Genomic DNA, 26,005 nt, shown 5'->3' on the forward strand with positions numbered 1-26,005 from the left:
TTTCCATTTTTTATGTTGTATGTTTACATATATTTATTATTTTCGAAATTATATATAATGTTTTTTATTTTTTTTTATAAAACGGTAATGTTACATTATGGAGATAAGCCGTCTTTTTTTTTAGGTGAAAAATGGTAATTTTACTTATGTTTAATGTAGATTTTCCATTTTTATGATGTATGTTTACATATTATTTATAATTTTCGAAAATTAGTAATATTAAAATGTAAAACTATATTTTATGCCACGTGTCATTTTTCGGGATAAGTTTTTTTGCTGATGTGGACGCTCTATGGAGCCTCAAAAGTTCTCTTTTATTAGTAAGGATTTGGAAATAAATTTTAGACCAAAAAACAAAGAAAATGACATGTGAGTTCGGTTGAAGATGCATACTTGATAATTAAATTTGACAAGTAAACACAATTTTTTATCAAAGAAGATTTTCTCTGGTTAAGTTAGAAAACAATTAGCAATATTATTATTTCATTAAAGAGCACACCACCAAACAAAATGATACTTTTAACCAACTTAAAGAGTAGACGTATGTTGTTTACTCGATATTTTTTTGTGATTATAAACCCGCCCGATTATAAAATGAATCCAGCCCGATCAACAATTAGAAAATCACTATCATATGTTCTCGTATGAGAGAAAGTAATATATTATATCAACATTAGCACGTTGGAAAATCGTGCTTGCCTCACATTTTGCATTAAACTTGAACACTATAAAAGTTGTAACATTTTTCTACATTCCCACACACTACGAATTTTTATAGCAAAATAAGAAAAATGGCCGTGAAGATCTCAACCATATCAGCACTGGTCGTCTTTCTTGCTCTGCTTAGCTTAAGCCATTTTAGTCATGGCGAACTTCAGCTCGGATTTTACAATAAAACTTGCCCAGACGTGGAGAAGATCGTATTTGGAGTTGTTCAAGATGCATTCAGGACGAACTCAAGACTTGCACCCCTAATGATTCGCCTCTATTTTCACGATTGTTTTAGCAACGTAAGCTAACCAATTCTTCTTATATTTAAAAATTGTTCTAAAGAGTCTTGAACGTATCAATGATTTTTATTGGATGTATCACATGTACGTAGGGATGTGATGCATCACTTCTTCTAGATAGTACTACCAGTGAGAAAACGGCGGGGCCAAATCTAAGTGTAGATGGGTATGCTCTGATAGATGCCATCAAAGATGAGCTCGAAATCAAATGTGCCGGGTTCATATCTTGTGCTGACATCATAGCTCTCGCTACTAGAGATCTTGTGAATCTTGTAATTTAAACACACTCAACTTCTTTCTCATATCTACTTCCTCCATTTGATATGACATGTTTTTTTCTAATCAATTGAGAATATTTATATTTTGGTTTGAAGGCAAGCGGAGGAAAAGCAAGATATGAGATACCAACGGGACGATTTGATGGTAGGGAGTCTTTGGCATCATCAGTAAATTTGCCGGGTCCTCAAATGAGTGTCTCGGACACCGTTGAGATGTTTGAAAAAAGAAACCTTGACCTTACCGATATGGTTCTACTTCTTGGTACGAATAACATTCTCTAACATATTTAAATTTTGGTGATATTATCTTATAACTAATGACATTTTCAATGCTTTTTAATAGGTGGACATACAATTGGAAAAACGCATTGTTCATTCATTAAGGACCGGCTGTATAATTTTGAGAATACACAAGGACCTGATCCAGCTATGGATCCTAAATTGGTCAAAGAGTTAAAGCGTGAATGTCCTGAAAATTCAAAACAAAATAAAGCCATTAATCTGGATCAAAATGTTTCTAGCTCGAATATTGTCGATGCATCTTTCTACAAGCAGATCAAATCTGGCCGAGGAATTCTTCAAATCGATGACCAACTCGCCACCGATGAAATGACGGAACAGATAGTAACGGATTTAGCCGAGGGTGACGATTTCTTGGCTAGGTTTGGTCAGGCGATGGTGAAATTGGGGTCGTTTGGAGTTAAAAATAAGGACGCTGGCGAGATCAGAAAATCGTGTCGTTCTTGCAAGAATCGGTTTTGCACGGCATAAATCTTCTGTCGTTTTTATTATGTTTTGACATTTTCGTTTTTCATTTTGTCATGTTTTATTTTGGATTGCTGATTTTTTTTTTTTAAATTGTTATATGTCTTATGTCACCTGAGTTCTTCTTAAGGATTAACTAAAGGAATAACAATGAAAATAAAATAATGCAACGACGGTCAAGAGTTCGTTTTTGTTTCCTTTTTTATCTAATGTTTGGTGGAATATGACACTGTTTACGGGTGGTTTATGTTTACTTCATAGGTTTAAGTTTCCTTTAAGGGTCCTTTTACCAAAAAATAAGTAAATTTAAAATGGTTCGAGCTTTAATTTGCATTTACGGATCTATGAGTTCAGAACTTTATAATTCAGAAAAGAAGAAATAGCGGAAAATGAGCAAGGCCATACTTTCTCCACGTGTGCTTATGTTCGTCTAGTTTGCTTCTCTATTTCCTAGGGTCTTCTCTCCTAATATTTTGAAGTTATACCCATTTATGGATTCACATGAGGATCACATACTAGAACATCCCCATGAAAGATTTAAGAGACGTGATTTGGTCTATGTCACCAAAGTATGATTATTTTTTCAGGCACACATTCATAACTGTTGAGTTAATCGTGCGTAAAGCATAATTATCGCTGAGTTTCATGGCACAGTTTTTCAGAATTTTTTTTTGTCTAAAAAAAAAATTCAGATCAAACCAATCGCGGATTGTCACGTGTCAGTGGAGTCCGCGAACAGTGCAGGAAACACTCCAAAATTGGTCTTTATTTCATTACTTCTGTAACCGATTCTTACTCTTTTTGTGGAGCCACACCATTAGAAACCCACTAACCACCCACGATAATGGTGGCCTTAAAATAGTAAAAGGATAAATAATTTATCGGGAAGTGATTCGTAATATCATACGAATGAAGTCAAAATATGGAAAAATGTCATGCGGTGATTGCATAGTTAATAAACATGACTAAGAAAAATTAATGTAGCGTCCATCTCACGGAATGGAATCCACAAGCTGAGTGAACGAACGTGTGGATGGTTCACTAGCCGCAGACGGTCCGAGCTTTACAAATATATTGACTAAATCTACAAGTCAGTGAAGGTTTATTATTGGTGATTGATCCTTTTAAATCAATCAAATTTCTACATGATTATTAATTAGCTCATTTGTGGCTTCTTTTCTGACAATATTATTAGATGTATTATGTACGTCTAATAAATATTATTATGAACGTAGTTTATAAAAAAATGTACTGCATAATAAAACTATTCCTTTAGAGTGGTGGTATTGGGCATGGTACATCCTTAAACTTAGCTTTTAATGAGACAAAGAAAGTTTGGTAGGATAATTATACTCCATATTAGAAAAGGAGTAATTGCAATTAGTTGGTTGTTGTTGATGCTGAAGTGTTGTCAACGTTTAACATGTGTAGTTGCTTGATTACATCGGAACTAGATCTTGAAGATAGAAGGTTTCTGGAATTGCAGAAAGAAGATGGAGAAATCAACATTAATTTGGAATCGGCACATTCGTTTGAAAACCATCAAAATATTTAAAATCAAGTTCGCGTTTTGAGTAACAAATCAACAATTTTTATTAATTACAAATACGGGTCAAATAACATGTATTTTTATATTTTTAATACTTATCATATAAATTGCTCTGTTACACGTTTGCATTACTCACTCGTTTTAGAAAATAATTTTTCTTGTTTTTAAAATATTTGTTATCTACTAAAATATCCTTTAACTGTTAAAATTATGTATTATATACTTGTAGGTGTTTGACCGCGCATTCAGATATAATCATATTAAATTTTTTTATTATTGCATGTTTTATTAATTTAAATACCATCATTAATATTTTATAATTGAAAAATATTATTTTTGAACAATACCATATATATATATATATAAGAATTATACTTTAATTGTATAATAAAATCATCATATAAGTAATATGTCAACATTAATTATGTAAAATATAAATTGAATTCGTCATTAAGGTTATTGAGATTTCAAAAATTTATTATTTTACAGAGTTAGAAATTTATGGAGATATTTTGTTGTCTAGGGCCGTCTCGAAGTAATTTTAGACCATGTTCAAAAAAATTTATTAATCATACATTTTATCAAATAATTTTTAAATTTAATAATTTTATCTAATTTTTTTAATTATAAGTTCTAAATTTAGCATTATATCTAAAATTTTAAAGTTCCTTACCATAATTTATCTATATATTTTTTAAAAAAATTTAAACTTTTTATTTTTATATTTTGGACTATGTTCGACCTTTTCACTTGTGCGTGCTGTTAGACGCCCCGTTGTTGTTCATAATCTCTTAATAAACCATCAATATAACTATAACATGTTTTCAAATCAGTTATATGATCACCATCTAATACGAGACATGATTTGCGAAGAATGAGAACAATAAAAATTAAGGGTTAGCCGATTAACCATTAACCACGTTTTTTTTTCTTTTTTGGAATTTTTATTGCAATTAATGTTATGATTAAAAATATAAAAATTAAGTAAAGATAATTATTAATTTGAAAACACGAATGGAAAAAAATATTTCACAAATAATAGCATTTTAAATTTCAAAATTTAAATATTTTATAGATAAGTACTAGATTTTGGTAAGTAGCAAACTGAGTCAAATAACATGTAGATACTGTTTTTTAATACATAATATATAATTATATAAATACATGTTTCAAAATAGTCAAATACAAGTATTAAATCCATTCGTTGTAAAAAAAAATACAAGTATTAAATCTAACAAATTGAACAAACGGTTGACAAAAAAAATCTAATTGAACAAACCAAGTAGTAAATATTTGAAATCCGCAAATACTTGCACCGTACTCCTTATTAGGGCCGGGGAAAAAAAATCCAGATCCGAAGAACCGAACCGAATCCGATCCGAAAAAATAGTACTGAACCCGAACTGAAATTGATTAAATATCCGAACGGGTTCAAAATTTTGGTATCTAAAGAACCGAATCCGAACCTGATCCGAACCGAAGTATTTCGAGTACCCGAATGTATCCAAAATAGATTTATAAATATAAATATATTAATTATTTTTAGATTTAATATATACTAAAAACATCCAAAATATATAAGATACGTTTAAGTTGTCTAAAATATTTGAAAATATATATAAATAGTCAAAAATAAATATCCAAAATAGCTAAAATATACTTCTAACACCAAAAATACTTGAAATATCTATTGATTCTCTATAAAAATATTGAAACCAAACCAATTTATATGTTAAGTTTATGTATTTTAACATATGTTATTCAATTTTTATGTGATATTTTATTTTACTAATAGATTTTGAGAATTTTAATGTATATAACGAATTTTAAAATTTTAAAAATTATTTAAACGGGTTATCCGAATCCGAACCGAACTCGCAAAGATCCGAACCGAACCCGAACCAAAATTTAGAAATACCCGAATGGAGCTAAAATCTTTGACCCCGAAAACTCGAAACCCGAATAGATCCGAACCGAACCCGAATGGATATCCGAACGCCCACCCCTACTCCTTGTACTTCTTTTTCTGTGCCAAGCTACACAATAAAAATAAAATCAAACACAAGCAAATGTTCAAATCTCTTTACTGATAACTATTCATGTTATTTCTAAACAAATACATATATTTTGTTAAATTTTATTTTAACCTATATTTATTTATTTATTTATATTTAACACAAAATAGCCTAAACCAATTTATGAAATAACTTGATTTAGATATTGTATGATTTATATGGAATTATAATTTAAAGTTATTGTAAAAATAAATAATTTGTATTTTAAGTAAACTGTGTAATTGTATTTTTGATAATTTTATGTTTAATCACATGTACAAAAAAACAACCCACAGTATATGTGGATGTGACGGCTTTGTAATATTTATTAAATCATGTAATATATTTTAAAGCTTTGAATTATAATAAACCGCATGGTATCACATCGCACCTAACCGCATATAATAATAACGAAATCTTTACGTACATATGTATCTATATGTTTTTTGTTATTATTAACATTGCACCCGCAGTTATACCATATTTATTCCACATATTACAATTTTGACCTTAAATCACAATAGTTGGTTTATGCATCTCCACGTCCATTTGTTGTGTTTGAACCAATCAAGTCATTAAGATTATAAATGTTTAAAGGTATAAATATGAAAAACTCTTAAAATATTCTTGTCATTTTCAAAACACTCATTCTTTGCCTTATGTTAAAAAATATTATTTTTATATATGTTTGTACAATATATATAGGTGAAATCCATAAATGATAATAAATTTAAAGAAAATAATTTATAAAATGTTATATTAATTCATAAAATACATTCATAATTTTTTACTACATTTATATAAATTATAAAATTCAAAAGGTTTTAAAAAATTATAAAATGATTAAGAAAATAGAAAATGTCTCTAAACATGTATAGACCAATTTAAATTGGCAAAATATATAAATTCATAAGATAGTTTATAGATATATCTCTTTTGCTGTTTGAAATTTTTATTATTATTACAAATTATAAAAACTCTTTAATAGCAAATTTTAAATTGCTGCACAAAGATCTACAATGGAATCTACATGCATAAAGTCGCGACGAACAGATGTAGCCTCGATATCAGTTATAGAAAAAAAAGATGCGGGATCATGATATATGATTTGATTATACTTGCACCACGATGGTTCTTGTTAGCTTACCTTCATTAATATGCAAAAAGTCATATTTTTAGTAAACGAAACCCATATCTTTTTCTTTTGAAGTATTCATTTTTGTTTATCAAACAATAAATTAAAATGACTTCCTCGTTGATATTACCTTTGAAAAACTTTTTTTTTTTTGTTTTTTTATATCCGTGGGGATCCCAAACGGTAAGCCAGACTAATCCCCACGAGACCTTTCTTCCGGACACGTATGATTATAGGCGGAAAGGTGGCCAAGACGACTCGAACCCAAACCAGATACTCCAATTGAAGTTCCATTACCACTAGACCAAAAGGTCTTGTTTTTGAAAAACTTTTTTCTTCTTGATATTATTATTTCTCTATAAATACACGTGTTATAGTGCTGTGATCAAACATTCTCAACAAACAAACACACTTCACTTTTTTGTCCGTCAATTTGGTTTTTGAGTTTTCAACTATGGAACCAAATCGTGTTCAGTTTCTTGAGAACAGGACATTGCTCGTCACCGGCGCTTCCGGTTTCCTCGCTAAAGGTATTTTTTTTTTCCGCTAAAGGTAATTATATGTTCAGTGTTCTTCATAATCTCATGTACAGTGAGAAATCAACTGAGTGTATTGTTCATGAATATCTTTAATATCTAAACATAGTTTTCGTGGAGCGAATTCTGAGGTTGCAACCAAACGTGAAGAGGCTTTACCTCCTCGTAAGAGCATCTGACAAGAAATCCGCGGAACAACGATTACATAGTGAGGTATATTTACATACGTACATGCTAAAAAGTATGAACCAAATTTTGCGTTAGAGAACTCATATGAAATTGACTTTTTTCTAATTTGATTACTTTATATCAGGTTTTTGAGAAAGATTTGTTTAGGGTGTTACGAAAGAATATTGGTGATGAAAGTCTAAGCGCATTAATCTCGGAAAAAGTGGTTCCTGTTCCGGGCGACATATCACTAAACAATATGGGAGTGACTGACTCTAATCTTTTACAAGATATGGTGCAAGAGATTGACCTTGTTTTCCATGCAGCTGCCACCACGAGATTCGACTAACGGTAGGTAACATTCGCTTAATTTGTTTAAAACAATAGAATATATATAATATATATATATATATATATATATGTGTGTGTATAATGTAAGAAATTCTATATTCCCTCTGAAGGATAAATTTTCTGTATTTATTTGTTGAACAAAATTTTTTTTCCTAAAATTTTAAAGTATTTATATCAATATTAATAACTTAAATTTTTTTTTTAAAAAAATATTAACTGAGAATATTCAAATTGGTTAAGTATTATTAGATTGATAGTTATTATAAATGTACAATAGATTTAATTATAAACTAGATCTCGATCCGCGCAACCGCGCGGGTTTTTGTTTTCATTTATTTTTATATAAATATTTTATTTTCAATTCTAGATTGGTATATATAATAATATGTATGTGTCTATCAATTTTTAAAACATAATAAGTTTACGGTATATTTTTCATTGAATAGATTGTTTCAAACTTTCACATGTATTTGTTTTCATTGAATAGATTATTTCATTATTAAAATCGTAAAACTATATATAAAGATTAGTAAAATATTGTTTTATTGTCATATTCAAAGATATTGTAACATTTCACAAATTTAGAAAGTTTTTAAAAAACTAAACTTTTCGCTTCATAGATTTATATTATCGAGTAAATAATTAAACATTTAGTTTTTGTTTAATTTTTAAAATAAATTATTTAGTTTAAAATTTGTTTTCATTGGTTTAAGGTAGTAAAGATTAATCTTTGTTAGATAATATGATTTTTGTTATTAAAAAAAAAATCTTTATAATTTTAAAAGTTAACATCGACAAATATTTAAATATTTAACATATAGAGGTATAGTATTACAACATTAAATTATATCTATTTAATTTATACTATCTATAAATCCAATAGATCATCTATTGTTTAAATCCAATTATTGATAGCCCAATAAAAATTTTTGGTAGACCCAAAATTTAAATAATAAGATTAGAGATTAAATGTAACATGAATTTCTATGAATATGTTTATTACGTCCATTTTTAAAAAAAATCATACATAAATCAAAATTGTAACTTCTGTTTTAATATATAAAATTTTATTATATTATTAATGTGCGTGAAAACTGAAAACAATAGAAAATTCATTTGATTGGAGTACTAACGACATTTTCATCCGCTTTTGGTTTGCTTATATGTGAAAAAGATACGATGTTGCACTTCGGATCAACACATTTGGAGCACTCAATGTCCTTAACTTTGCTAAGAAGTGTGTGAAATCACAATTGCTTCTCCATGTCTCAACTGGTGAACACTTATACCTTTTTAGTAACAATTATGAGACATTTAAAAAGCCAGATATTCTTTCTTTTTACAGTGTCTGTAATGATCAACCATATGATTGAAACCGCAATGGAATCATTTGAACTTTTTTATAACCAAATTGGTATTCATAATTATATATCGATCATCTTTATAATTTTCATGTATAAATGATTTTTTCTTGTCTAGCTTATGTTTGTGGGGAAAGATCGGGAGTCATACAAGAGAAACCTTTTGCATTTGAAGAGACTCTTAACGGAAGAACCAAGGTAGATATCGAAACCGAAATGCAACTGGTAGAGCAGAAATTGAAAAGCCTCGTTGAACAAGGTTGTTCAGAAGAAGAAACTAAACATGCCATGAAAGATCTCGGAACGAAAAGGTTTCTGCTCAAGTGCCATAGTTAGAAACTCAAGAGGTATAAAAAATTAAGTTGAGGCTCATTGTTCATATATCATGTTAATTAGGGCAAAGCTTTATGGGTGGCCTGACCCATATGTATTCACCAAAGCAATGGGAGAGATGTTTCTTGGACAATATAGAGAAAATATGCCTATTGTAATAATACGTCCCACAATGATCACAAGCACTTTCTTGGACCCATTTCCCGGTTGGATTGAAGGCGTAAGGTAAGCTATCACCAAATTTTGACTCTTTCCTTTGTTGTTCTCGTTATCTCCAAGTTATATTAACCTAATTTATATTTTTCGTAAATATTTGATTGTTATTATCTATTGTTCATCCAGTATATGATTTCTCTCTGACTCGACTTCTTTGTGGTTGTTGTATATATGAAGAACCGTAGATGGTGTGGTTGTAGCATACGGAAAGGGGGTGCTTAAGTGTTTTCTGGTTGATCAAAAAGTAGCATGTGATATTGTAAGTTCACTAGGCACATTAACAATTTTGTACAAGGTAAATTTTAGATTATATATTTAGTAGCTTGATTTTAACACGAATATGTATGACTGTATTTCCATAACAAGATACCGGTCGACATGGTGGCAAACGCAATGATCGTGACCGCAGATGAACACTTCCATGATTTAGGAAGTCAAACCGTTTACCATGTGGCCTCATCTTACCAGAATCCGATAGTGTATAAGCAAATTTATGAAGTAAGTGTTCGGTATTTCATGAAAAGCCCTCTGCTCAGTCGCAGTGGCATGCCTATTGTCCCAAAAGCTACACTTTTTTTATCCACTATGGCTATGTTCCGTCTATATACGAGCCTTCGCTTTAAATTTCCATTACAGGTACATTTACATAGGGGGTGGTATTGAATTCAAGAATTTGAAAGAATTCACATGTAATAACTTTTGCAGTATTTTAAATGATTTTATGAGATTTTAATGCAATTGTCTAATTCTTATGTTTACCTTTTGCCATAGAATTTAAGTGAATGTAAATTAATTTGATGGAATTCAAATGGTAATATTAACGCCATGAATGATAACGAAAAAATACACAACTAGTAGTTAACTCTTAGATATTTTTTTATCAAAATAAAACACTTGGAAAAATTTTACCTTTTGTAGATAGATTTTTTTTACTAAAGGAATCTTTTTGGGTGAACTAGCCATGGGCATTCGGGTTGAGTGAAACTGATGACATTTTATTTTATATCAAAGTGTTGAAACTTGTTTTTTCGGATATTCGGGTACCGTTCGGTTCTCGGTTCGGTTCCGTTTCCGATTCGGTTATTCAGATATAGAAATATAGAAACCATTCAGGTATTTGAGGCGGTCCGGTTTTGGTTTCGAATAATTTGGTTTGGTTCTAGTTCAGTTTTTCGGTTCCGGTTTTGGAAGAGGAGAGACATGGAATTGGGCTGGTGTAGGTGATATGTCTTCTAAAGACGTAGTGGTTTACCGTGGGGTCAAGTTGGTTCTAAAAATAACAAATCCCTTCGTAAAAGCAAGGAATTGATCCTTTGCATTTTACATTACATTTTCCATTAAATTCCTTTCAAATAACATTCCTATTAAATCTAGCAAATATTGAATAACACTAGAATTTAAATGAATTGGTAAAATACGCAATTGAATAACGCATGAATTTAAAAGAATTGATAAAATATACAATTGAATAACACTATAATTTAATGGAAACCATAATTCCTTCAAATTCAATCAAATTTCTAAATCTAATACCCCACCTTAGTTGCATAGAATTTTAATTATTTTATTAAGATATCATTTTAAACGCATCATCTAAGATGTGCTCCGTTTCTATTTTCGTAAGGTATTGAGATTACTTAGCATAACTTTCCCATTGCAATTTGGAGACAAATATGAACGTCACAACCGTAAATTCAAGATGGCCATGAGATTGGTGAAAATTTATGAGCCTTACCTACTCTTCAAGGGCATGTATGTGTCTCTACCTCATTGTTCCTCGAACTTTTTTTTTTCCATTATTTTCTTCCATTTTTAATAATGCCGTATCTATTAGATATTTTCCTATAAAATGCTTAACTTTTTTAAAGCTTTTTGCTCAACTTCTTGATCCAGTATTAAATTGCATGTGAGTTTTTTTGTGCTTGATCTTGAGAACCAATTACCAAGAGCACAGATGTCTCATACTTTACAGAGACACTGTCCAAAAATAAAAGTATACTTAAGTTAAATACTTTAAAATTAATTTAAAATTTAAAAATATATACAAACTAAAAAATTACATTGATATAGTTAAAATTTCTATTTCAACAACAACATTCTTCTAGATAAGATAACCCTGAGAAAATATATTTAAATGACTCAAACAGTCAAACTACACACTGAAAAAAAAATTTGCTTTGTGAGAATAAAGTGTGTTTGTTGATTTTGTAGTTGGTGAAGAAATGTTTTTTTCTCTAAATCACAATAATAGTATAGATTAATAATAAATTTCAAAATTTAATCAAGTTAAAAGGCAACCTTCCAAGATAATAGAAAATATCAAAGATTTTAACGACAATTTCCAAACTTGTAACTTATATCAAAGGAAAATCTTTCTTGATTTTTTTTTCTTATTTGGTTATGCAAACTAAATCAGAATATTTTTTATTATATTTATATTTTTTATTGGTAACATATAATAGTTTATTTTATTGATATATATATATTGATCCGCTCTTTATAAGGGCGGAGTATATTATGTTGTAAAATTTTAAAAATGTAGCATTTTTTATTAGAGATGAATAAATCCACTTTCATTTAAACCCATCTCATTTAAAAGACATCTCTATGCAAACTCCATTCTCATTTAGATTCATTTAATTTTAAGATTTAATATGGTTGTCCATTTAGACTCATAAGCTAATTTAGATAAGTTTAAACCGGTTTATAATATTTCAACAAAACTTTCAGAATCATTTTAATTTTTCAAAAATACATTTTAAATGTACTTTATTTTAAAATTTATTTTAATTTTTTAAAATTTGAAAAAGTTTGAACCAACTAATTTTTTATAAATATTTATTTATATGTAAACTGCTCTTAATAAAATTATCTATTTGAAAACTCATTAAGCTAAATGAGTCTAAATATGTTCAATTTTTTTTATTTGTGAGAATAAAGTGTGTTTGAATAATAGTATAGATTAATAATAAATTTCAAAATTTAATCAAGTTAAAAGGCAACCTTCCAAGATAATAGAAAATATCAAAGATTTTAACGACAATTTCCAAACTTGTAACTTATATCAAAGGAAAATCTTTCTTGATTTTTTTTTTCTTATTTGGTTATGCAAACTAAATCAGAATATTTTTTTATTATATTTATATTTTCTAATTGGTAACATGTAATAGTTTATTTTATTGATATATATATATATATATATATATATATATATGTATATAATATGACTACTAGATTTTGATCCGTGCTTTATAAGGGCGGAGTATATTATGTTAAATTTTTAAAAATGTAGCAATTTTTTATTAGAGATGGATAAATCCACTTTCATTTAAACCCGTCTCATTTAAAACACACCTCTATGCAAAATCCATTCTCATTTAGATTCATTTAATTTTAAGATTTAATATGGTTGTCCATTTAGACTCATAAGCTAATTTAGATAAGTTTAAAACGGTTTATAATATTTCAACAAAACTTTCAGAATCATTTTAATTTTTTTTAAATACATTTTAAATGTACTTTATTTTACAATTTAATTTAAATTTTTGAAAATTTGAAAAAGTTTGAACCAACTAATTTTTTATAAATATTTATTTATATGTAAACTGCTCTTAATAAAATTATCTATTTGAAAACTCATTAAGCTAAATGAGTCTTAATATGTTCAATTTTTTTTTTGATTTGTGAGAATAAAGTGTGTTTTTTAATTTTGTAGTTGGTGAAGAAGTGTTTTTTTCTCTAAATTAGAATAATAGCATAGATTAATAATAAATTTCAAAATTTAATCAAGTTAAAAGGCAACCTTCCAAGATAATAGAAAATATCAAAGATTTTAACGACAATTTCCAAACTTGTAACTTATATCAAAGGAAAATCTTTCTTGATTTTTTTTTCTTATTTGGTTATGCAAACTAAATAAAATCATATTTTTTAATTATATTTATATATTTTTATTGGTAACATAACATCTAATAGTTTTGTTTATTGTTATATATATATATATATATATATGACTACTAGATTTTTACCCGCGCTTTAAAAACGCGGAGTATATTATCTTGTAATTTTTCAAAAATGCCGTAAATTTTTTAATTATAGATGGGTAAACCCGCTTTCATTTAAACCCGTCTCATTTAAAATACATCTCTATGAAAACTCTATTCCCATTTAGATTCATTTAATTTTAAGATTTAATATGGCTGTCCATTTAGACTCGTAACCTAATTTAAATAAGTTTAAACCGGTTTATAATATTTCAATAAAACTTTCAAAATCATTTTACTTTTTTAACAAATTACATGTTAAATGTATTTTCTTTTACAATGTGATTTTAATTTTTCAAAAATTGAAAAAGTTTGAATCAATTGATTTTTTTATAAATATTTATTTATATGTAATCTTCTCTTAATGAAATTATCTATTTGAAAAACCATTAAGCTAAATGAGACTAAATATGTTATTGCTATTTAAACATATTAATCCTTTAAACTTGTTAGTAAAGTTTCATAGAGTTTGAATCATATTATGCAAATGCAAGATAGAATAAAATGGAAGATTGTGACTAAAAAAAGAATAAAATGGAAGATAATTATATACCAAATTTCAGATGCACATACGATTGAATAATAGTTTTTAGACGTTATAAGTAACAAGTTACGAAAAAGTTGTAAGAAATTAATATTGGATGCAAAGATTAAGAAAAAATCATGGTAATTTTAGTAGCATAAATTTGGCCGATCACATTGATTTTGGCAGAATTAATACACGCTTTCCATAATTTTTATATGGAATCTATAAAGTAAAATGGACGATGTTTATACATCCTTGACAAATAAAAAATCTATTTAAAGTAATATAATCTAAAAATATAAACGGAGATATTTGATTGATTGACATCAAGATTGTTTGTTTAAATCTTGCCATAAATATGTCAGATTTAATGGTGTTCAATTATTAATATCAGTGTGTTAGATTTAATAATAATATGGTATACATAACTATTATAGTGTATTGTTTTTGAAATATTTGAACTTATAAGTAAGTTAGGTCCAAATTGTGTTTCTGTTTAATAGTATAGAATTTTTAAAGGTAGACACTTTAAAATTTGGGTCATATTCGGTCGCTTCATTTGCACATGCAAATAGATGTCCCAACCAAGGATTTCTAGTTTTGTTTAAATACCAGAAAGTTACATTTTGGGTCATTTTCACTGTTTAGGTTTCCTTTTGTTTTAGTTAGAAATTTTGGTCTCTTTTATTGATTCTTATCAAACATACAGATCCTGCTTATAGCTGGTCAGTTCATTTCATTCCAAGAACATAGTAGAAGTAAAGTACCAAAAAGAACACAATAGAAGCGAAACTGATCGAACCTATATGATAATGAAACTTTACCATTCAAAATGAATTTCAAATCTTTTTTTTTAATTTTAAAATGAATTTCTAATCTTTTATTTTGTTTATTAAAGTTAGATATTAAAACTTTCTATGCAAATTCTTGCTAATTAATAGTAACAAATTTAGAAATATTGTTAAAATATACTTTTCTGAGTTACTATTGGTTTGGATTCATAGAAAATTGTATACTTATGACAATTTTTTAGTATATGTTATATATTTTTTATAAGAGAGTAAAAGCCTTTCTTTATATCTGTTAGATGAGAGTGAGATAGAGTAAAAGCCTTTTTTTCTGGAACACAAATAAAAGCGTTCTTCTATATATGATATACCATTCTTTTTGGCATGCCTTAAGTCACAGTTTAGCTCTAATTTGAATTTATATTATATTACATGTAGATTCGAAGATCAAAACTTGGAAACATTACGAATCAAGAATGAAGCCAAAGAGATGCACGACTTGTCCGGTTTCAATCTCAAATGCATTGATTGGGAAGATTATTTTATGAATACGCACATCCCTGGCCTCGTTACGCATGCACTCAATAAATAAATTCCAAAATACTATGATATGAAGTGTTTATTAAAAAGTATTATGTGAATCAAAAGATATTGTATTGTATTGTATGGTATACTTATTAGTTATAGAATAATTAGTTGATATAAATTGGAAAATAGTGCTGTCTTTGTGAACACTGCCATCTATGTAATACCGTTGCTTAATAATGTACTATCCTATATTTGTAGTGTGTCTATTTAAATCCTTCAGCCGTTGTTTTTTTTTTGTACATACAATTTTTAAGTAAAGATATATGTCATTATGCGACGGAATCCCACACTTCTTTGGTTGTTGTAAAACAAATTATAGCATTTATGGAAATCATACCATACAGTACAGTATAAATATACAGTTTCTTCTTATAACTGAACATAGCGTCTGTATTCACCTATTAAATTTTTGCAGTAACTTATCGGCTATAAATGATGCAACCAAACTGACACTGTTATTGTTGAGCAAACCTTCACGGCTCATTAAACAAGAGTAAGGAGAAAACATTTCCCCACTATGCTTTTCCAATTTTAGTAAGATTTTAGACTCTAGCGAGTGAAGATCGTTTGTCGCAAAATATATGTTTAAAGTGATATAGGCACTAACTATCAAGTACGGTACACATTTTAGCATAATGTAGTTAAACACATTAATTTTCTGTTGTCCAAATAAAAAAAATACATGTTTTATATGAGCATTTAGATTTGGAAATATTGAACTATTATCTTTCGTTGTGATTGTTTGCTAATGAATACTATTTAATACTAATTATCGTTGTTTATTTTTTTGACAAGGATAGTTGAACTAAGAACTAATACCTATCAGAAAACCAAACCGGAAGTGATGAATCAACATAAAATATAGCTGAAGGAGAACTCTTCGCACATGTGCAAGCTTGTCTACCATTGAATTTTGTGCTTTTGGAATATGTTTGATTAGAACAAAAAATCTACAGCAGAACAATCCATCATAAAAACTACATTTGAAAACTGTAGGATCTTCGTGCACTCCATAGATCAAATCAAAGTTTCATATTATGCATGTAAAGATGACAGACTTCTACGGAGATTCATCGCCCCATCATCTGATCGTCAGAACGTATAGTTATACAGAACTAACCTTGGCCTGTAAACTCATCCGACTCCCTCCATGTACCATCAACATAACAAATTCTGGTGACTAAGATCCATACATCACTAATTATGTATATATATAAATATATATTGCGAATTTGTTGTTTTTTTTGGTTTTTATGCGGACTTGAACGTATGTTAAATGAAACACTAGGCATCCGAATGAGAGAACTGGCCAGTGATGTGTTGGTTTCTTAGTTATATGGCAGTTATTAGCAACCAAAGATTAAATCATGTTAGTCAAATAATCATCAATAAGAGAAAGAATCAACCATTCTATCCAAAAGATCAACTGATCCTATAAAGAATGCACAGTCAGAAAGTTAGCCAAGAAAAAAACCCTGCGGTTCTCTGCATGAATTACAAGAACACAATATGCGATTCAAATTACCTAAGTTTCGATCCACTCCACAAAACGTATGTATATGATTTATTTGTTCCTATATTTCTATTTGGTCAATTAGTTTTGGACAACTTAAGATCACATATGACAGAGAGTTGGAAACTAAACACCAAAGTGATATTATCCAGCTGCTATACTATGATTTTTAATTAAGAAAAAGTTAAAAAGAAATCTCAATTTATGTTTCTCAGGAACTGAAATATAAACCAAGACAAATTGTTTCATTAAAAACATTAAAGTATGAACTATATGGAATGTGTTATAAAAAAAATGAACTATATGGAATAATAGGGCTCTACTCGCTGACCAGCTTGTCTACTTGTGGTGTTCGTATGTATATTATTATTTGAAATCTGCCAAATTGTTTACGGCAAAAGTAAAGGCGGATGAATTAAATAGCCGTTAATATAGAAGATGTGCAAAAGTACGATACCTATTAGGGCAAAGCCAACCACCAAAGATCAAAGCATCTTTGCTCCCTTTAGTTACAATTTACTCATTTGTTTTGTATAAAAAGCTTCCATACGTTCCAAATATACACTCAGGACAATAAGTCTAAAGCCATCAAATCCAAAAAAAAATATTTGTTTTAATAATCTAAGCTTCATCAATGGCGAATCAAGCAGCTATAGCATTTTTCTTTTTCGTTTTGGCGGTCTTCTCCAACTTGGAGCTCTCGTCTTCTACGCTTTTCCATGGCAAGGTCTCTTGCCTTGACTGCCACCGCGGTTTCGACTTCTCAGGTCTACTCTTTTACTAATTAATGCATCTCATCTCATGTTTTTAATTAGTCTTTAGTTTAAACGGGTTAGAAGATATTATGGGAGTTGTTATTTTTTTTGTTTGAAACATAATTTACTTTCACTATAAACCTCAACTTCTTAATATAGTTGTAAAATATAATTAGTCATTCTCTGTGATAATAATAAAAAAAACTACAACATCAAAATAAGTTACGAAAGGTAGTTGTTTGTAAGAAATGACGACGAATTCGAGATAAAGCTTGAATGTCGAGGAAGCAATCGAGATTACCTCGATTTTTCTCATAGGTGAAGAGTTTGATATTTTACAAGTTTCTTGGCATGTTCGAAAATTAGTCATCCAGCATAATACTTCCACTTTACGTTTTGATATAAACTCAGTAACTTTGTTATATTTTTCAGTGTAAATATTTTTGTCCGTAACCATAAAAAGAGTTAAGTATGACTAATTTAAATTTTCAGGCGTTAAGGTTCTCCTAAAGTGCGAAGGCGAGAAGAAACACATAACCACGATGGCGACTTCAGACGGATCTTTCCGGTCAGTGCTTCCGACCAATGACAGAAAACACTCCATGAACTGTCTTGCAAAGCTCTTGGGAGGTCCTGAGCAACTTTATGCTCATAAACACAACATGGTCTCTGAACTGGTTAAGTCAAAACACGATACCAAGGTTCTTACTACCTCAAACCCACTTTCCTTCTCTCTCTCATGCCCTAAACCAACTGGAGATAATGTCGGAAACATGATAGGAGATTCGAAGACTGTTAATTTTCCTGGGACAGGAGGTTTTGGATTCCCACCTGCTAGCTTCTTTCCCTTCTTACCAATCATTGGCATCCCATGATTTTAATTAAATGTGCTTGATAAGACGGGGGACGTATTTATTCATAAATGTTGTTGTTTATGTGAATTTAAGTGAGCGAACAAAATTGTTTTTGTTTTGTGAGATATAATTAAGGTTTGTTTATGTGATAAGAAAATGTTGGTTATCGGCTTCTTGGATCCGTTGCTTTGTACCATGTTTGTGATAATAATAAAGATTGCATTAGTCCAACAAAATTGTATAATTATGACTGAAATGTTATCTTTATATGTAAGGTTGTAGGTGGCATATACATATTTGCAGCAAAAACAGAGTAAAAAAAGCAAGTTTATGTCTTTCGGTTTAAGTGAAAGCCAAAATCGATATACCACAGTAAAAAAAAATCAAATCAAAAAATATTGTTGCACTGCACCATATTCAACGGAATCAAGTGACTAAGAATCTAGTTTGGTTGATTCAAGGAATGTTAAGTAAAGAAAAGACGGACCATTTGATTGGTCAAATTCATCCAAGAGTCCAAGACTAAGCTTTAAAGTCTAAACTATGTGTTTGTCACGAAATCGCAAATCTTGAAAACTCAAAATAGAGAAAATCCCACTAATAATAACAGAAACAAAATTGTCTTGAAACAAAAGCTTGATCCTACAAAGTAAAGATTCAGGAAGTAATCCAAGAAGAAGGCTCATCAATTGTCCTCCGAGTCTGATGACACCTTGGGAGAAACTTTGAGATAAAAACATCTTAGAAAACACGGTTTGGTGGACCCATTGTACTCTTCAAGTACAAACACCTCACCTGCAAAGGAACAACTCGAGTTAGAGACTGATAAATGCACTAGGAGGATGATCGATAAATATCAAGAAAGAAAGTTTTTTTTTACTAACGTTTTGCCAGTTTTTCTTCAAGAGCGAAACAAGGAAGTTAACGCTCATCTGAACATTCTGAAAGATCTGCTTCTCCTCCATGCCGAGATTCCCAACAGCGACACCCATGCAGAGAACCTTCTTGAGCTGGAACTTGACTGTTGCCTTAGTCTCATTCACCTTGGCCTCCAAAGACTCTTGGTGGCTAACAAGTGTAGGGAACTTTCCTGTTCATCGTTGTTCAAAAGAGTCAAATAATAAACAACACACTACAACGATAAAACTACTAACAGGAAAATTAGGAGAGGACATGCCTGCCTTGTTGAGACCAGGACCAAGAAGACGAGGAATCTGTTTGATGACAGATTCAGAAGCAAGGAAAGCATGGAACTTCTTGGCGAGCTTCTTAACAAGTTTCTTGTTCTTGTTCAACTTCTTAAGAGCTTCAACATCCATAGAGTCCAATCCAATCTTCTCAGCCTATGTAAAAACCAAAACCCAATTTGCATTTATATATATACACTAACTAACATGTTCTTAAAGAAAGAGTGAGAGGAGAAGCTTTACCTCTTCAACGTGCTGGGCGTCACCGAGCATGCAGATCTTCATCTTGGGCCTTGGAATGTGAGGCAACTTGACGGATCCGCTAAACCGCTTGTCCTTTTGTGGGTCATAGTTCTTAAGACCAATCTGGAGTTCGATGGTCTCAGTGAACTTGCGTGGCTTTGTCTCCTTGCAGTGGGTGATCATTGAGGATATCGCCTCTCTCACGGCTTCGCTCTGGAGCTTACTGCCACCAATCAAAAATTCGAACTTTCAATAACAAAGACAAGAGACTTTTACTAAAAAATCAATAAACCTTGACACTCTGTTTCCTCATTAACCACTTTTACACAAAAAGGTCAATACTTTTCACTTACACTATCTACGGTTATACTAAATTTGTTTACATTTGATTCCAGAGGCAGATGAATGGTATACATATAGATAAAATGAGCATACAAACCTCATTTTGGGGAGTTTCTCAGATACTGTTCCACCTGAAACGTAAAGTCAAGAGGATGTCAGATCACAAGGAGAAACGTTTCGATGAAGACGAAGAAGAATGAATACCTGTGGAAGATCGGAAACAGCGAAAGAAGGTTTGTGCAACTTTATATGATATATGAGCAAGACAGAAGGGGAACGAAACCCTAAGCCCATTCTGTTTCAACTAATTAAAAGCCCAATATGATATAGGCCCATATTTAAAATATCCAACAATTGGGTGTTTGCTGGCTATTATATACTTCCAAGCCCAAAATACAAAACAAAAGTTCTATCTAACTCTTATCCGTTTCTTTTTTTTTTTGTCTCAAACTCTGAACTATGCAAAGCTTCAAACGTCAGTTTACAATTAGCTAAGCTTTTCCCAGGTAAATGTTCTTCCAAAGGGAGCTATGAATACATGAAAGAATTATTTGCCTCAATGCAGACACAATCTACAAATATACAACTTACTTGTGACCAATTCTTGTCAAATATCCTTTATCCAAACATAAAAGAGATCCATAGGAACCTCATTTATATAATTTATATTTTAACTGAGTTATTTTAACTTACTAGATGGATTTAGTAAATTTCTATTTCAACAATATTTTGTTTTGGTCTATATTTCTTACTCATCCGATAAAATCCCCCCATAGTAATCCATATTTTGAGTGAGACCTTCAACATTAGTGAATAACGTTAAGCCATCTTTGGGTAGATAGATGATCATCACTCGACAAGAAGCGCCTTTATAATGTCTTCACATTTCTGCTCCTCGGCGTGTAGAAGATGTCCATAGCCGGAGAGTTCGTGATACTTTATCCATGGAAGCTTCTTTGATATATATTCGTTAACTTCGCGCGGAACAATCCTGTCTTCGGCCCCTTGCCACATGTGGACTGATCCTACACCCTCCGCGAACGGATTTTCCAGTTCAGTCGGGTCGAACTCCCATGTCGCAAAGCCAGCTATCATGTCCCGGTGAAGACATTCATGGTCTCCTTGTTGCCTTGCTTTTTCCTGGGGTTGAAATAGACCATCAAAATAAAAACAAGGTCAAACTTTAAGAACCTTTAAAATAAAAGGCACTTCAAATGAAGGCAAAGGATCCAAACTTAATTTCCAATTTTGTCTGTGAACTTTAGGGAACTTTTGTTTTAACCCCTAAATTTTCCATGCAGACAATCCCATTGTATATCAAAGAACAAAACTTAGGTTCACTCCCTAGGGTAAACCTTTAAATTCACCTCACCCTTTAGAACCAATTAAAGTGACACATAGATTATTAATTAAAAAATATTAAATTAAATAAAAAATAGTTACAGAAAATAAAAACGCTAATTTTAACGACGTTAACGCTTCCAGCGAAATCCTAAACCCTAAATCTTAAATTCTAAACCCTATACCCTAAACCCTAATCCTAGACCCTAAACCCAAATTATATACTGTAAACCCAAAAAATAGACTATAAACCTAAATCCTATACCATAAACCCAAGTCTTAGACCCTAAACCCAAACCGTACACCTTAACCCAAACCCTATAGCATCTAAGTTTGGGGTTTGGGTTTAGGGTTTACCGTTTGGGTTTTAGGTCTAGGATTTGGGTTTATGGTATAGGTTTTGGGTTTAAGATTTGGGTTTAAGATTTATGGTTTGGGTTTAGGGTCTACGACTTGGGTTTAGAGTATAGAGTTTAAGTTTATAGTCTAGTTTTTGGGTTTAGGGTATATAATTTGGGTTTAGGGTCTAGGATTAGAGTTTAGGGTATAGGGTTTGGGTTTAGGGGTTTGGATTTGGGTTTAGAATTTAGGGTATAGGGTTTAGAATTTAAGATTTAGGGTTTAGGGTTTAGTCGGAAGCGTTAGCTTCGTTAAAATTAACGTTTTTATTTTTTTTAGCTATTTTTTATTTAATTTAATGTTTTTTAATTAATAATCTATGTGTCAATTTGATTGGTTTAAAAGGGTGTGATGAATTTAAAAGTTCACCCCTAAGTTGTGTCCTATATCAAATATACAATATAGCGCTATGGACTTTTTTTTTAAATTATATTAAAACTATGTACAGACAAGCCATTTTCAACTAGCTCTCTCATTTTCAAAAAAAATGCAAAAGAGGTTTTAATTTTTGAGACCATCATTATCATAAATAAAAATGCAAAATAGGTTTTAAACATTTTACCATGTGAGGACTCTGATACTCCAACTTCTTTTTTAGGATGACCAAATCTCTGTCGCTGCATAACGCACTTCTCTCGGAGATTATACTCAAAGAAGGAAACAACTTTTGGGTCAACCACCAATACAAGAGCCAAGGAAAATAACGAGCAACTCTATATGTCCACTGGTCTTTTTCTGGCATTAGCTTGAACGCTTTACTCAATATGTCTTGAGGCACTTTAGTCCACCAATAGCTCACAAACGGAACCACTAAGACTGCTCCAGCTAGTCTATAAATTACCAAAAGGAAATGAAATATATGATACAAAAGAAAAGAATAAAATACAGTAAATTCGAGTTTTTACCGGTGGGGAATGTATGTAAGGCAGCTATAAACCGAGTAAGCACCGAGTGATATCCCGATAACGTAGAACTTTGGTCCGATCTTGAGTTTATCGGCGAGTTCTTGAATATCGTAGGCTTCGCTTTTGACTGTGCGTGAAGGGTGTGGATCACTTTCTCCATATCCTGCTCTATCGAAAAACAGAAAGTATATCCCTTGTTCTTCAATAAGATCCTGCAAAAGAAAACACAAAGAAAACGTATAATTAAATTGCAACTTAGGTAGTGATTGCGCTTGAGTTCACATGTGACACGTACGTAAAAGTCACTTTCTAGTAGAATAATTCTTTTCTTTCAGTTTCTCATAAATATCTCGGTAGATTAAAGACAGACATTTAATTTTCTTTTATTTTTGTATTTACATGTGAAATGTTCTTTTTGTCTTAAATATCACATTAAAAAAACACTTTATAGTATTTAAAATAAATGGATCCTGCTTTAAATACCAAAAAGTTGAACCAATTGAGAAAAAGTATCATAACAAGTGTTCATGTCTCATGACAATGTATAAGCTTTATTATTGGGCGGTTCTTAGCGAAATATAAGAGCTAATAGAAATATAAGAACCCGTCTCTTAACTTTTAAAATTTAAGAAACGAATTTTTATATTCCGATAAGAACCCCACCCTAAAAACCTTCCAGTAATCATGTTCTAAAGGCAAAAACTAAATGTTGCTAGATTATAGTTATTAAATTGCGAAAATGGTATCTGTGACATGCAAAAGAATAAAAAAGAGTGCAGATAGCAGTGCATGAGTTAAACACAGTATCAGGGAGTACCTTAGAGATGGGAAATTCCATGTCTTTGGAGCTATTAAATCCATGAACGACGATGATCTTGTAGTTAGCACTGGCTCTATCAACGCCAGATTCTCTATAAGCAAGAAATCTTCCATCACTGAGCCTGATTCTCGGAGAAGTAACCGGGGGACCGTGAGGAACCCCGCAGATTCGAGGTGGTGGAGGCTTCAATGATCGGTAAACGTAGCTTACAAGGCAGACAAGGAACGCAACGATCACTAAAATCATCATTACTGTTATATACACCTGAAAGAAAAGGAGGCTAGAGCATAATTGCATAAATTTTAATATTCTGAATCATAATAACATCAAAACAGTAGGTATTCAATGTTTAACTTGATTAAAATTGAAAAATAATGAACTAGATATATGAGGAGAAAGAGAGAAAACCTTGGGGAAATATGCTTCTAGCGTTTAGAATTGGTTCTAGTTGAAACTGATCTTCTCATATATTTATAGTAGGGAGATCCATATATGAGATATTCACCATATATCCTCTCAATTCCTCTCTTTTTTTTTCTGAAATTATGACTGTATAAGTGTAATTGGTTACTTTTGGGGTAAATGAGAAAAAAAAAAGTGGAAATGGGAGGAAATGAAAAAGTGAGAAAAAAGAAAAAAAAAATGATTTTTTTTACTTTTATAAAGCAGAGCGTAATAATGAATATAAGATTTCTCTTGTTTAAATAGTAACTAGAATAAAAATAATATAATATAATTTGTTTGATTGATAACTTTATAGCGTAGTTTTTTTTTTGACGTCAAATGGTCATTCTATTACACAAATTTAATAGCGTAGTTAAAAATAATAAAATTTTCACTTTTATTAGTTGTGTTACATATATTATACAGTCAAAGCCTATATAAAAAACGTAAACGAATTAGGAGTTGATTGGAAAAGGTTATAATAGCTGTGTGCCTGTGTGATTGGAAGAGGTTATAATAGCTGTGTACATCTTTTTACATTCATCTTTTGAAACAATACCGTTTTAAAATAAATATACAACCAAAACATCATAAAAAGAAATATCATAGCTCTGAAAATCAAATTTTTTACAATTTTAATTTAATGTTTTGGAAAAAATAGAACAGCAAAAAATTTGAAACCACGTCTAAAAATTTAAAGTCTAAATTTTAGAATAAAAACATAACGTATTTCAACCAATAACACCTTTATTAGAGAGAGAGAGAGAGAGAGAGAGAGAGTGAGTGAGTGAGAAATGCATAGAGACACATCCACCGCCAGATTGGAATCAACTTGTTGACGTAGCATGAAGGTAGTAGCACGCAAGTTGAATACATTTATTAACCTGTAAAGACTTCGTTTCCTATGTTTTCCACTTTTTCTTTTAATTTTCATATTTGAATTGAGAGGAAATGAGAATGAAACTCATGCTCAGTAAATATGAAACAAAATATTATAATATGTTTACTAATTTGTTGATAATACCTTAGATATAGGCCCTGAAAAGTGGAAAATGAAAGCGTGTGTTGTGTGAATATCGAAAGATGGCGACATGCAGAGAATGTAACTGGAGACGAAAACCACATGTCCACAGAAAGAGATACATTTCGACATGTGGTGTATCCCTACATGCTCGAGAACACTTGTTTTGTCGCCGGATCATAAGGACAGTTCTCTTGAGTACAACGAGTACATAGTACACCGTGTATGATCTGAAACTGGTAAACAATGCAAAAACCAAGTTTGTTTATTCTTGTTCACCAATGCACTTAACGCTGTGGGCTGATCTCTGATTTGGTTTTCTTGTCAGACAAGTATAAGGTTCTTGGTAGAAGTTAAATACAAGGAGAAGGGAACCAAGACAGTGCGAACCAGAGTAGCTTCAGATAGCTGTTAGATTTTTTGCGGTTATATGGTGGAGAGAATCCAAAGTTATTAAAAAAAAAAAAAAAAAAAAAAAGT

At 30.5% G+C, this 26,005-nt stretch overlaps 4 protein-coding genes and 1 pseudogene across 4 annotated transcripts; 3 read left to right on the forward strand and 2 right to left on the reverse strand.

The window, feature by feature from the left end:
* The first annotated feature begins 772 nt into the window (after positions 1 to 772).
* On the forward strand, positions 773 to 2,100 carry LOC106326207 (peroxidase 60). The gene is made up of 4 exons (XM_013764226.1): positions 773 to 1,010; positions 1,103 to 1,282; positions 1,385 to 1,550; positions 1,632 to 2,100. The coding sequence occupies exons 1-4, from the start codon at positions 792 to 794 to the stop codon at positions 2,057 to 2,059; spliced, it is 993 nt and encodes a 330-aa protein (XP_013619680.1). The 5' UTR covers positions 773 to 791; the 3' UTR covers positions 2,060 to 2,100.
* A 5,097-nt stretch (positions 2,101 to 7,197) lies between these two features.
* On the forward strand, positions 7,198 to 15,907 carry LOC106324981 (annotated as a pseudogene).
* A 1,847-nt stretch (positions 15,908 to 17,754) lies between these two features.
* LOC106325481 lies at positions 17,755 to 19,059 on the forward strand. Its single transcript, XM_013763530.1, has 2 exons — positions 17,755 to 17,981; positions 18,462 to 19,059. The coding sequence occupies exons 1-2, from the start codon at positions 17,849 to 17,851 to the stop codon at positions 18,842 to 18,844; spliced, it is 516 nt and encodes a 171-aa protein (XP_013618984.1). The 5' UTR covers positions 17,755 to 17,848; the 3' UTR covers positions 18,845 to 19,059.
* Positions 19,060 to 19,390: 331 nt separating this feature from the next.
* Positions 19,391 to 20,852, reverse strand: LOC106324697 (60S ribosomal protein L10a-3-like). The gene is made up of 6 exons (XM_013762659.1): positions 20,800 to 20,852; positions 20,693 to 20,726; positions 20,254 to 20,476; positions 20,001 to 20,166; positions 19,708 to 19,913; positions 19,391 to 19,618 (listed from the first exon to the last, which is right to left on the reverse strand). Exons 2-6 carry the CDS (start codon positions 20,695 to 20,697, stop codon positions 19,565 to 19,567), a joined length of 654 nt encoding a protein of 217 aa, XP_013618113.1. The 5' UTR covers positions 20,698 to 20,726; positions 20,800 to 20,852; the 3' UTR covers positions 19,391 to 19,564.
* A 492-nt stretch (positions 20,853 to 21,344) lies between these two features.
* Positions 21,345 to 24,309, reverse strand: LOC106326432. The gene is made up of 4 exons (XM_013764413.1): positions 24,058 to 24,309; positions 23,241 to 23,452; positions 22,898 to 23,165; positions 21,345 to 21,735 (listed from the first exon to the last, which is right to left on the reverse strand). The coding sequence occupies exons 1-4, from the start codon at positions 24,307 to 24,309 to the stop codon at positions 21,445 to 21,447; spliced, it is 1,023 nt and encodes a 340-aa protein (XP_013619867.1). The 3' UTR covers positions 21,345 to 21,444.
* Positions 24,310 to 26,005: the final 1,696 nt, after the last annotated feature.

Source organism: Brassica oleracea, chromosome C2, assembly GCF_000695525.1.
Source record: "Brassica oleracea var. oleracea cultivar TO1000 chromosome C2, BOL, whole genome shotgun sequence".
NCBI lineage: Eukaryota > Viridiplantae > Streptophyta > Magnoliopsida > Brassicales > Brassicaceae > Brassica > Brassica oleracea.

What these genes read in the sequence shown, in the direction of transcription:
- LOC106326207 (XM_013764226.1), top strand. Translation starts at nt 792, where the DNA reads ATGGCCGTGAAGATCTCAACCATATCAGCACTGGTCGTCTTTCTTGCT. An exon ending in TTCACGATTGTTTTAGCAAC is followed by an intron (nt 1,011 to 1,102) that starts GTAAGCTAACCA and finishes ACATGTACGTAG; the next exon opens with GGATGTGATGCATCACTTCT. An exon ending in CTAGAGATCTTGTGAATCTT is followed by an intron (nt 1,283 to 1,384) that starts GTAATTTAAACA and finishes TTTGGTTTGAAG; the next exon opens with GCAAGCGGAGGAAAAGCAAG.
- LOC106325481 (XM_013763530.1), top strand. Translation starts at nt 17,849, where the DNA reads ATGGCGAATCAAGCAGCTATAGCATTTTTCTTTTTCGTTTTGGCGGTC. An exon ending in CCGCGGTTTCGACTTCTCAG is followed by an intron (nt 17,982 to 18,461) that starts GTCTACTCTTTT and finishes TTAAATTTTCAG; the next exon opens with GCGTTAAGGTTCTCCTAAAG.
- LOC106324697 (XM_013762659.1), bottom strand. An exon ending in ACGCCCAGCACGTTGAAGAG is followed by an intron (nt 20,167 to 20,253) that starts GTAAAGCTTCTC and finishes GTTTTTACATAG; the next exon opens with GCTGAGAAGATTGGATTGGA. An exon ending in TGAAGAAAAACTGGCAAAAC is followed by an intron (nt 19,619 to 19,707) that starts GTTAGTAAAAAA and finishes GTTCCTTTGCAG; the next exon opens with GTGAGGTGTTTGTACTTGAA.
- LOC106326432 (XM_013764413.1), bottom strand. Translation starts at nt 24,309, where the DNA reads ATGATGATTTTAGTGATCGTTGCGTTCCTTGTCTGCCTTGTAAGCTAC. An exon ending in CTTACATACATTCCCCACCG is followed by an intron (nt 23,166 to 23,240) that starts GTAAAAACTCGA and finishes GGTAATTTATAG; the next exon opens with ACTAGCTGGAGCAGTCTTAG. An exon ending in AGTATCAGAGTCCTCACATG is followed by an intron (nt 21,736 to 22,897) that starts GTAAAATGTTTA and finishes TTTCAACCCCAG; the next exon opens with GAAAAAGCAAGGCAACAAGG.